At 36.1% G+C, this 11,576-nt stretch overlaps 1 protein-coding gene across 3 annotated transcripts in view; it reads right to left on the bottom strand.

The window, feature by feature from the left end:
- The window catches only part of Mpp5 (membrane palmitoylated protein 5), an 84,262-nt gene that overhangs the window by 27,020 nt on the left and 45,666 nt on the right, over positions 1 to 11,576 (bottom strand). For all 3 annotated transcript variants that reach the window (XM_031356290.1, XM_031356293.1, XM_031356292.1), the window contains exon 4: positions 2,954 to 3,162. In XM_031356290.1, coding sequence (XP_031212150.1) covers positions 2,954 to 3,162 — 209 coding nt within the window. The remainder of the gene's footprint in view (positions 1 to 2,953; positions 3,163 to 11,576) is intronic.

The raw sequence follows: 11,576 nt of genomic DNA, 5'->3' as shown, positions 1-11,576 counted from the left end.
AGTATCGCCCAGAATTAGTTACAGAAACTCTTGTTTTATACCAAAGCTAAGGTCACAAGTCTTCTATAAAAGGGCAGAGTATCTGCATATAACTAACATACCTTTCCATCCATATTCTCCAAAATTTTTTTTACCCATTCCTAATACGTAATAGTTGTACAGTATTGTTTAGGGGAAAAAGTCTGTGTTCAGTAGAGATTTAGATTCTTTTAGCAAACGAGGCTGAATCTGAGGCTATGAAGTGCAAGGATAGCAAAGGACAATCATACATCATTTTGTTTATTTTTATATAGGGCCTGGGACTGAATCCAGAGCCTCACAAATGCTAGGCAAGAGCTCTGGCACTGAGCCCCATCCTTATCCCTGTGGGGATAGCTCTTATACCTTTTACCAAAATGAACTCATATTGTTCAAGTTGATTTATGAAAGTATTGTATAACTTTTGATTTGCTATTTTCAACTGTAAAACAGAAATATGACTACTGTCATCCTCACTGCCTATCTTTTAGTCATCTATAGGATCAGGCCTCAGCTCCTTAGAATTAAATATCAGTTGATTCTTTCCTCTTTCCCAGACCCGGCATTATTCATGCCTGCAGGGTCCACCACTAAACCACTGCTCTGCACATATGGCATATTGTCTCCCTCAATTACTGTGCTCATGCTACCACAATGTCTGTCTGTCTGTCTGTCTGTCTCTCTCTCTCTCACACATACACACACACACACGTTTCTAAAATTAAAAAAAAATATCAAATTCTATCTTTTGATATGTTGGTTCACATTTTACTTAGGTGTTTTTAGATAAGCAACAAATGCGTGCACACACAAATACACATAAATAAATATAAAAGATAAATCTTAAATATACAACCTAAAGGCATGAGATAATTTCTTATATGTATGTACACATGTATATACTTTTGGTTTCTGAAACGTAGTTTCACGATGTATGACTCCAGGCTGGTCTGAAGTAAACTACAAGGCCCACTCTTTCAGGCTGTCTGAAGTAAACTACAAGGCCCACTCTTTCAGGCTGTCTGAAGTAAACTACAAGGCCCACTCTTGGCTTTGGATTCCCTTTTGATCCTCCTGCCTTTACCTCCTGAGTGCTGAGACTGCAGGTGTCTATCATTACTCCCAGAAAAATTCTTCTTTTATTTATTTTACTATTTTTGTGGTACCAGGGATTTTATCCAGGGCTTTGCAGTGCTATACAAATGTCTTACCAATAAGCTATATCCTAGCCAAATTTCTTCTAAATAAAACTGCCTGGTGGCAATGCACACCTTTCATCTTAGTACTCGGTAAGCAGCTTTCCGAGTTCAAAGCCAACCTGGTCAAAGTAATACTATTTTGATCTCCGTTTTTTTAAAAAAGTAATTTTCAGGAAAGCAGTTAAAATTACCATAAAGAAAAAAAAAAGCTAAAGGAATGGATTTTTAAATTTTAATTTAATTTTTTAAATAAAACAAACAAACAAACCAAAAAACCCTGGAAATTCTTATTTTCGCATTGCTGCGGATTGAACCTAGGGCCGCATATGTGGTAGAAAAGTGCTAGAACATCAAGCTACACCCAGTGCTCAACAATTCTTTCAATGACAAGAATACCACACAACTAATTTCAACAGTGAAAGGTGAGCTCAAAAGCCATGAGTTGGTAGTGTATGACTTTAATCCAAGAACTGGGAAGGCAGAGGCAGGCAAATCTCCCTGAGTTTGAGGCCAGCCTGGTCTACAGAGTGAGTTTCAGGAGATTCAGAGCTACACAGATTTTTCTTGAAAAATCGAAACAAAAAAGGGGAGAGGGTTAACTTCAAAGAATAGTAGTCCAACAGCTCTTTGAGGCTCTAGTAGATGGCCAGGTTCCTTTCTAGAAATATGTCCAGAGGTCACTCTGTCCTGGGCAACACCAGACTGCTCTGTCACACTGTGAAGCCTTCGCCATCTTAGGCATTTCAACAAGGAAAACACCTCCCATAGGGACACTACACTCAAATATAAAGTATCTTCTAATTTAACGTATTGTCTGTAGCTCTTGGAAATTGTACTCTCTCCAAGCTCCTTTTCTATCTTATATGTGGATTCAATGAAATATATTTATTTGATAGATTTTCAGAATTATTTTTATAAGATTAAAATAACATAAAACTCTGAAGCAATGACAATATATGTCCCTAAATCTGAGCTTGTGTTTAACGCTTTAAAACCTTTAACTTGAAAGATGTTTGCAGATATATTAAAGACTGAACATCAACTAGAATCTGAATCTGGAACTTAAAAGTAATATGTTAACAAAAAGAAACTTTTATACAACAGTAAAATTGCAAAATCTGGACTGGGAAGATGGCTCAGTGGTTAAGAACACAGGCTCCTCTTCGGGAGGGCCTGAGTTTGACTGCCAGCACCCTGTAACTCTAGTCCCAAGGGATCAGACAAGCTCTTCTGGCCCCTGTAGGCACTGCATTCTTGAGGTGTACAGACATCCATGCAAGCAAAACATATATATACATAAAACATACTAAAAATAAATAATCTGCAGTTTTATACCATTTTCATAAGTCAGATCCCTAAAGTATCAGTAAACAATATATCATAAAGAGTTGTATATTATAATCCCTGATTATTAGAGATTATCATTTTACATAAGTTTATGATGCATAATGGTTCACATAATAAAACCATACTAGATGCATTAAGATCTAAACATTGGTTACTATCTATACTTTCTTTACATACAAAATTAACCCTTCATAGTCAGTGCATTAGGTAGGTCATAAATAATATCAGAACATATGCATGTAGCAGTTTTTCCTCACTTCCATTACAGTATATTAGCAGGTGACTACTACCAATGACCTCAAACAATAATCACATCAGCCTTTTGCAACAGTCCACTTTTGTGACTAATGACTCCCTTGTAGATGCCAACAGGATGTTTAGACACGTACCTCTTGTACAAGGTCTTGTACATTGGCGATAAGAGGAAACGGAGGGCTGGCCTTGTTCATGTGCACTGTGACAGCATTGTGTATCTTGAATGCATTCTGAAAATCTCTATTTTGTACAAGCTGTAAAAGCAGTGAAATATCCTCCTGGCTCTGAGAATCAACCAAAGTGTGTTGGATGTGTTTAAGCGAAGAGAACAAGTCTTCAACTTCTAGTAAGAGAAGAAAAGTTATCCAAAAATTAACTGTTTTGGTTTAAATTTGATATGTTTTAAGATAAAATTTCTTGAACCAGAAAAAAAAATTTTTTTTAGGGAAAAAAGTTCACGTTTTTTAAGTGCTATTTTACCAACATTTCATAAAACTCTGAAAGTTATAAAACAGAATAACTTGCATTTTAAAAAAGCATTTTAATTAGAAAAAAATATTTTTACTATAAAAACAAATGAGGGAATGCAAAATTAAAGTTAAGAATATCCGGTGGTGGCGCACGCCTTTAATCCCAGCACTTGGGAGGCAGAGGCAGGCGGATTTCTGAGTTCGAGGCCAGCCTGGTCTACAGAGTGAGTACCAGGACAGCCAGGGCTATACAGAGAAACCCTGTCTCGAAAAAAAAACAAAAACAAAAAACAAAAAACAAAACCAAATAAAAAGAATATCAATAATCCCATTATTTAGAAACATTTCCTTCCCTTAGCATCTTTTTTCATTAACAGTACGTTTTAATTACTTTCCCACATCTCTATTGTTAAAAGAACATTACAAGTAATAGGTCCATCATATTTTACATGGCTAGTGGACATCTGATAACAATCATTAAAGTCCAACATTTAAGATGCTTCCATTTTAACTATCATAAGAAATAATTAAATATTTCAGCATAAGATTATTTATATCATTACTGCATATAAATTTATAGGAGATCATGTTAGCATTATCAGAAACAGGTACTAAAGAGATGGCTTAGTGGTTAAGAGAATTGGCTGCTCTTCCTGAGGACCTACGTTTGATTCATAAGCACCCACATTACAACTCACAACTGTCTGTAGCTCTGGTTCCAGGGTATCCAACACTCTATTCTGGCCTCTACAGGCACCAGGCTTGTCTATGGTGTACAGACATACATACAGGCAAAATATCCATACATATAAAATAAATAAATGAAAAAAATTAAATTCCTAGAAATTACTTAAGATTTGACATTTTAAAACCCACTTGTTTTTACCGTTTTTGGTAATTTATATTACATTAATAATCTACCAATATTTAATATTATTTGCAAACCTTTGATTTAATGGGGAAATGTGCATGCATACTACTAATACCTTAGGGTTTCTGCAGCTGTGCTAACGCACCATAATCAAAAGTAACTTGAGGAGGAAAGGGTGTGTTTGACCTTCACCCTACACTTGCAGAGAACATTCTGTCACAGGAGGGAGGTCAAGATAGAAAGGCAAGCAGGACAGGAGGCAGGTGGGAGGAGCTGAGGCAGAGGTCATGGAGGGACACTGTTTACAGACTTGCTCCCTATGGCCTGCTCAGCCAGCAGGATTGACAGTCCACCCATATCAGTCACTACTTAAGGAAATGTATGGCAGTCTTATGGACGATTTCTCAACTGTGGTTCCTCCTTCTCAAATAACTTGCTTGTACTAAGTTGATGAAACAAACAAGCCAGCAAAACAAACTACTTTAGTTGTCCAAAAAAACTAATGAATGTGTGTGTCTCCTAAAATGTTCCCGGTCTGTGTGTGTTTTATGCCTATCAGGAAGCACACACAGCATGTACATTGATTCAGGAGTGATTAGGCCCAAATGATTAAGAACCATTAGTAGCTTCTTCCCTCCTCCCCATCATGGTTATATGTGTGAGGGCTATACAGAGAAACTTTGTCTCAAAAAAACCAAACCAAACCAAAACAACAATAAAAGGATATGTAATTTAAGACTCTACCAAATTAATAACTTTAAAGTGTCTTTCGAGCAATACAGGAAAGCATTTAAGTAACTTAAAAGAAAATTTATGAAATCTATAAAGCAGTTAAGATAATGGTTTCCAATATTAAGAGAATAACAGGTACTCCCCGAAGTGGAGGGAGTCTTATTAAAAATGTTAATAACTGTTACAAGAAGCTCAGAGTAGTAGTCTGGGAAATAAGAAAAGTGAGGGGCCTCAGGCCTCGCAGCTGACTGAAACCAATAAGCAACCTCTAGAAGGGAGCTGTTTCTCAGAGCCTCTTCAACTCCAGGGACAAAGAAAGTTCTTTTAAGATCAAAACGCTGCTGGAAAATTTCTTTTGTACACCAAAGCTACTTAACAATGACATACTAATAATATATTTAATACAATTATTTATATTTTCATTTATTTGTTATAATTAGTATTATTGTTTTGTTGAGGTTTGGTCTGTTGCTATGCACTGTAGTGTTAAATACTGGCCCCCAAGGTCTGGTTGCCCCAGGGATGAGGAAATCCTCTAGTATACCAACTGATGCAATCTTGTTTCTTAATTTAAAACTATGGTTGAGGGGCTGGAGAGATGGCTCAGCGGTTAAGAGCACTGACTGCTCTTCCAGAGGTCCTGAGTTCAAATCCCAACAACTACATGGTGGCTCACAACCATCTGTAATGAGATCTGACTCCCTCTTCTGGAGTGTCTGAGGACATCTACAGTGTACTTACATATAATAAATAAATGAATCTTAGAAAAAAAAGAAAAACTATGGTTGACTAAAGACGCCTACAGCCTTTAGCTGGGCAGAAGAGAGTAGGTGGGGCTTCAGTTCCTGGGCTTGGGGTCTAAGGCAGGACCACTAGGGGAAGAGAGAAGGTGGAGAGAGGAAGACACCATAAGTTAAGGGATCATGAGAACTGGCCACGAGGGCTGGAGTAAGAGTGGCCCAGTCATACCATGGCAGGTCCAATCTTGGAAGTAGATAAAATAGTCACAGAGGATTATTATCTGCCCAGCTCTAGTGCTGTTTAAGGCTTATTATAAATATAAAAGTTTTATGTCTTTTATCTAGGAACTGAACAATCAAAGGTGATAGAAACCCTCAATTAATATTAAATATTTACAACATTATACTATGTAGTTTTTCAGAGTTTAAAAAAAGTCAATCTAACCATACAGTGACACTGATAATTTTCATAATTTAATACTACTTACTCATTAGAATAAATTCCTAGGATAAGATTACTGATTGTAGAAGTATTTAAAAGACTTTGATACACATTGACAAACTGCCTCCCAGATTTATAGCAGCTTATACTGCTACAAGCAATGATTTTGAGTGACTACTTTAAAACATACCAAATTAAGGATTACTGATCTATTATTCTTTGGTGAACATATTTTTATAAGACATGACCATTTGTATTTCTTTTTTCAATGAGTTTATCTTTAATAGCTGGAATTGATATTCCTGCAGTAGAACATAATGAACGTAATTTCATTTTGTTATGTTAGAACAATAACTTTTAATCAAAAGTACCTATAAAAATAACTAAAGAGGGGGGGAGGGAGATGGCCCATAGTACAAACTGTTTGCTGTACATGCATGAGGACCAGGATTTTAGTCCCCAGCATCCATCACTTATCTGGCCTTGTAGAGACAGGGGTACCCAGGCCTCGCTGGCTACCTAGACTAGTTGACTTGGCAGCCTCTAGGTTTAGCCAGGACCCTGCTTCATTAAAATGAAGTGGAGAGCAATTGAAGAGGACACTGGATGTCAACGTCTGACTTCAACACATCATGTGCACACATATGTACAAGCAAACATATGAACACACATTTATATCTTCCCCCCCCAAAAAAATTGCCAAAGAAATTTTTAAAAGTTGTATGTTTGGTGACATACACCTTTAGTCCCAGTAATCTGGGGGTAGAAGACAAGCAGATCTCTGAGTTTGAGGCCAGTCTGATCTACAGAGTGTGTTTCAGAATATCCAGAGCTATGTAATAGAGACTTTGTCTCAAAAGCAAAAACAAATAAGATACAGAAAAAGAAAGTTTGTAATCAGTTAAAGAGAGATGGTAGTTTTCAAATTTGAAATTAGTAGGCTTTTTCTGTTGACAGAATTAGAAATAAGAAATATAGGTTCCAAAGAAAGGTCATATCTGGCCAGTCTGTCCGTATTAATTCTAAAGCTGTTAAGACCAGGTGGCAATTTAAGACCCAGAAGGGGAAAAAAATCTCTCTGGAGCTGCCTTTCAATTTGGGACTTGAGAACATGGTAAGATCCATAGGTACAGGCAGCCAGAGAAGAATACAGCTGAAATTTACAAGAGGTTCATGATATGGGACCTATGCACCTTAAAGACCAAAAGTAGTAGCTGGAAAGATGGCTTTGGGTTAAGAGTACTGGCAGTTTTTCTAGGACCGGAGTTCAATTCCAGCTCATAACTATCTCCAAGTACAGTTCCAGAGAATCAGATGCCCTTTTCTAGCCTCCGAGGGAACAAGGCACATATATGGTGCACAGACATACGTGAAGGCAAAATACCCATAGATAATAAAATAAATTAAAAAGAATGAAATTGGGGGCTGGTGAGATGGCTCAGTGGATAAGAGCACCGACTGCTCTTCCTGAGAAATGTAAAGGATTTCTGATAGCAGTGCACTGCTATGAGCAACAAAGACATACTGCAGAATCTATAGGTATGAATTAAAGATAAACCCCACAGCTGCTGGCATTTTCAGGAAGGAAAACTGCCCAAGTACTTGTGATGAACAAGTTGGAACGGACTAAGTTGCCAGTCACTTAGAAGAGTTTTCAGTATGCCATCAGACACACACTGCACAAGAAGATATAAACTAAATCATCTCAAGTTGCAGTACTTTATAGAAAATGTGAAATACCAAGTAGCATAAGTCTTCTTATGGAAACTAGTATAAGTAAGTCTATCACTTTAAAAGACATCCAAAATTATGATGCATTTGTCAACTAGTATAATTTTGTCACACAGAAAGTAATACATATGCATGGCTTTAAAATATGATAAATAAAATTTGTTCGTTACTTTCTCATTTTTTTCATTAATGAACATGAGAAAAGGGTTTATCTCTGAAACTAAGAATGATGTCATAATGAGTAATACTACTGGTTTTGGTAATAAATTCTATGGGGGGGTCACAACTTTCCTATAAAGCAGCTCTTCATGTCTAGATTAAATTCCTCACTACAATTTGTTTAGTTCCTCCTTACTTGATTTCAGTAGAAAGTATATTAAGTTCTCAGTATTTTATCTAACATTTCATATGACTTAAATGATTACATATGCTAATAGAAATCAAATAGGTTGGCTTTGGGATATAGTAATAACAACAACAATAATAATACCACACACACCAATCCTTAAATTCACCTCCTAATGTTTTTTTTTTTTTTTTTTCCCCAGTCATGGCTTGCTCTAAGAATAAAATAGAATGAAGACTCTAAAATAGGCAATAGGATAAGGCATGAGGGCACAAGCTTATATTTCTAGATTTCAGAGGTGGGAGGCAGGAGCACAGAAGTTAAAGGCCAGCATGGTCTATACAGGGAGTTCCAGGACAGTCTAGGCTTCATACAGAGACTTCACAAAACAAACAAACAAAAACCAGGTACTAAGAAGCAAGAGCCTATTTCCAAAAATTTTGACTCTGGGCAGCCATCTGAAGCATTTTAAAATTTTTACTTTTATCTCTATGTACATCTTTTCTGGGAGGCTATGTACACATCTGTGATGGAGCTTGTGGAGGCCGGAGTCACAGGCATGCATGCAGGTGCTGGGAACTCAGTGTGCTTCCTTTATTCTTTCAGTCACCCCTCTCCCCAGCCCCTAGAGATTTTTTGTCCCAGCATCAGGATCCCCAGGGATCAAACCAAAAGCCTCTCTCACTCTAAGCAGGTGCTAGAATGGAGTCACACTCCCAGACCCTCTTCTCTCTTTCTAAACTAAAGAACATTACAATTCAGATCTTTCTTTGGACTTTGTTTTTTTAGTGGACTAAGTTAGTATGAATTTGTTTAAAATTATGAGAAACTTAAGACATATCCTGAACAATAATCAATCATTAATAAGTTACGCAAATTTTAAAAGGCTCTAGAGATGGGGGTTTAACATTATAATAACAGTGCTTGCCTAGTATGTGCCAGACTTTGGTCAACTTAATAACGCTGCAACAAATAAAAGCAACAAAACTCCCAAATACAAGTGTGTCACTTGTTTACATAGTCTTCCATTTGGACCTCACAAAAACCTTAATACTGAGGTTCAGAAAAATAATAATTGACAACAAAAGTTACTTAAAATTGAGTATGGACGTGAGTTTTGTCTACCACATGCATACAGGAGGCACTAAAGGTCGGAAGAGGACATCAGGTGCCCTCAGAATGGAGTTCCAGGTCGTTCTGAAACCTACTACTTGTTGCAGCAAGAGTAGTTAAGTATTCTTAACCACTGTGCCATCTCTCCTGCCTTGTCAAGCATTTAACACCTCATAAGAAGAAGAAGCAAGTCTTTGAAAGAGGGAGAAAAGTTATAAATTATTATTTAATAGTCAAATTTCAGATATGTGCATTTTTATTTATTGAAAATGAGTGATGTAGCACTGAATTACTTTTAGTAAAATTATGTTGAAGAACCAAAATTTATAGGAGTATGCACATAATTCAATGAACTGTTAAATCTTCAGGGACATTCTGAGTTTAGCAATTTCCCTCAGAAACAACACTTCAAACTATTTTTAATCAGTTAATCACTTCTTTTGTAGAAGGAAACAAAAAATATCCATGGAGAAATGGCCAATAGTTTGTTCAGAAGTACCTAGAACAGGTTAAGCAAACATTTAATAATAAAAGTAACTTCAGAAGGAAGCTAATGTAAAAAGAATCATTGACTCTGAAATTTTGCTAGCTTTAAAGAAACTTTTTTATTTTGACAGTGTGACAAAATTGTAGTATATCTCATGATATCAAGTCAGTTGTATGTTAGAAATCTGAGATTTGTTACTGTATTTCATTCTTTATTCACTGTTATTTTCTTTGCTTTTATCTTTTCTTTTCTTCACATTAAAACATCTGGTATACAACAGGAGGCTTTAACCACAAAATTCAAGAGTTTCCTCCATAGCTATCAAGCAGCTCACTCTGTCTGTGTGTGTACTGCTCTTCACGGATTCATCAATCACACAGTCACACACATAACAGAAAGCAGTTTTCTCTAGCCTACTCCCTTTATTCTGCCTAGTTCTCCACAACCCTGGTCCCAATTATATACTGTTAATATGAAACAATCAAAACCTGAAATACATAGCCTAGAAATATCTGATTCTATCTCTTTCTACTCTAACCTACACTTTTTTTCAGGATTTCTTTTATAAGATATTTTACTTTGATGATAAATGAGAGCAAAACAATTTTATTTATAATAAAGCAAGGTTTTGTATGTACATCAATTTTAAGGAAATCTTAATTAAAATTCTTACAACTTACAACAGTATTATTTAAGAATCTGGCAGCTTTGAGTATTTCCTGTATCATTCCACTTTTCTGAACATTTATTATCATACATTACCAAATTTACATATACTATCATTAAAAATAATCTTTCTAGTCACACTTTAAGTTTTTAAGGAATGCTTCGCCTACTCACAGATAAAGGCTGTGCAGTTTGGAAACTGAAGCGTCTTCTCAAAGAAATCGATGAGCCGGCCCGTTCTCCCTCACTTAAGACAACACTGTTGTTTCTGGCTGTGAAGAAGGCTGAAGCTATCTCCTGTCATGTGTGTATTAATTAAGATACTGGCCCGCAGACACATAATTTTAAGGGAGTATTTCTGCTGTAGTCTGATGTGTTAGCAGATTATTAGCAGAGAAAAGTATTTGATAAACAGTATTACACTTCTTTAGAAATATTTTTTTAGTTCCTGCATAAAATGATGTTTCATTATGATTTATTAAATCTTTCAAGAAATAAATTACTAATACCTGGCACAATATTTCAATTTAGAAAATAGGTAAAACAGTCTTAAATTCAAAGGTCACATGAAGGCATTAATGAAAACCATAGTGGATTATAAATTGGTAGAAATAATTGTTGTCTTTTAAACTTGTAGAAATGGAATTCATGAGCAGGAACAGAAAAAGTATAAACAGCCTGATTATAAGTAATGGCAAATGAACAAATATATTACTCTTAAAAGAATTCAAACAAAAAACAGATCAATCCAGGTTAAATGAGAGAAGGAGAAATGGTAAAAAATGAAAGGTAAGCAAGATGAAACAAGATGAAACATTTCTATTCTAACAAAACCCTTAGGAGGGGAAACACTAAAATTCCTTCATATGAAAGTACTGAACACTAATTTTCCCACTGTAATTATATCTGAGGGTATACAGCATACTTTACTATCTCTGAACACATTGCTGGAATAAACCTTGAACAAACTATGTCAGATCCTGACCAAGGAACTTCCCCTTCTCCTAAGACTTGCTGAAATCTCCCACTCACTCCTACACTGAAACTCCATCCCCTTGCCCCTTGCCACTACTGCCTAACTCAGTCACCTACTGTCACCAGCATCCTGAAAGCAACAACATAAATAGCTCCTGATTTGGGCATGGGGGCGGCATTTGGA

This window comes from Mastomys coucha, unplaced genomic scaffold, assembly GCF_008632895.1.
Source record: "Mastomys coucha isolate ucsf_1 unplaced genomic scaffold, UCSF_Mcou_1 pScaffold6, whole genome shotgun sequence".
NCBI lineage: Eukaryota > Metazoa > Chordata > Mammalia > Rodentia > Muridae > Mastomys > Mastomys coucha.
Note: the sequence above shows the minus strand (reverse complement) of the source record. Positions and strands in the feature narration are given on the sequence as shown.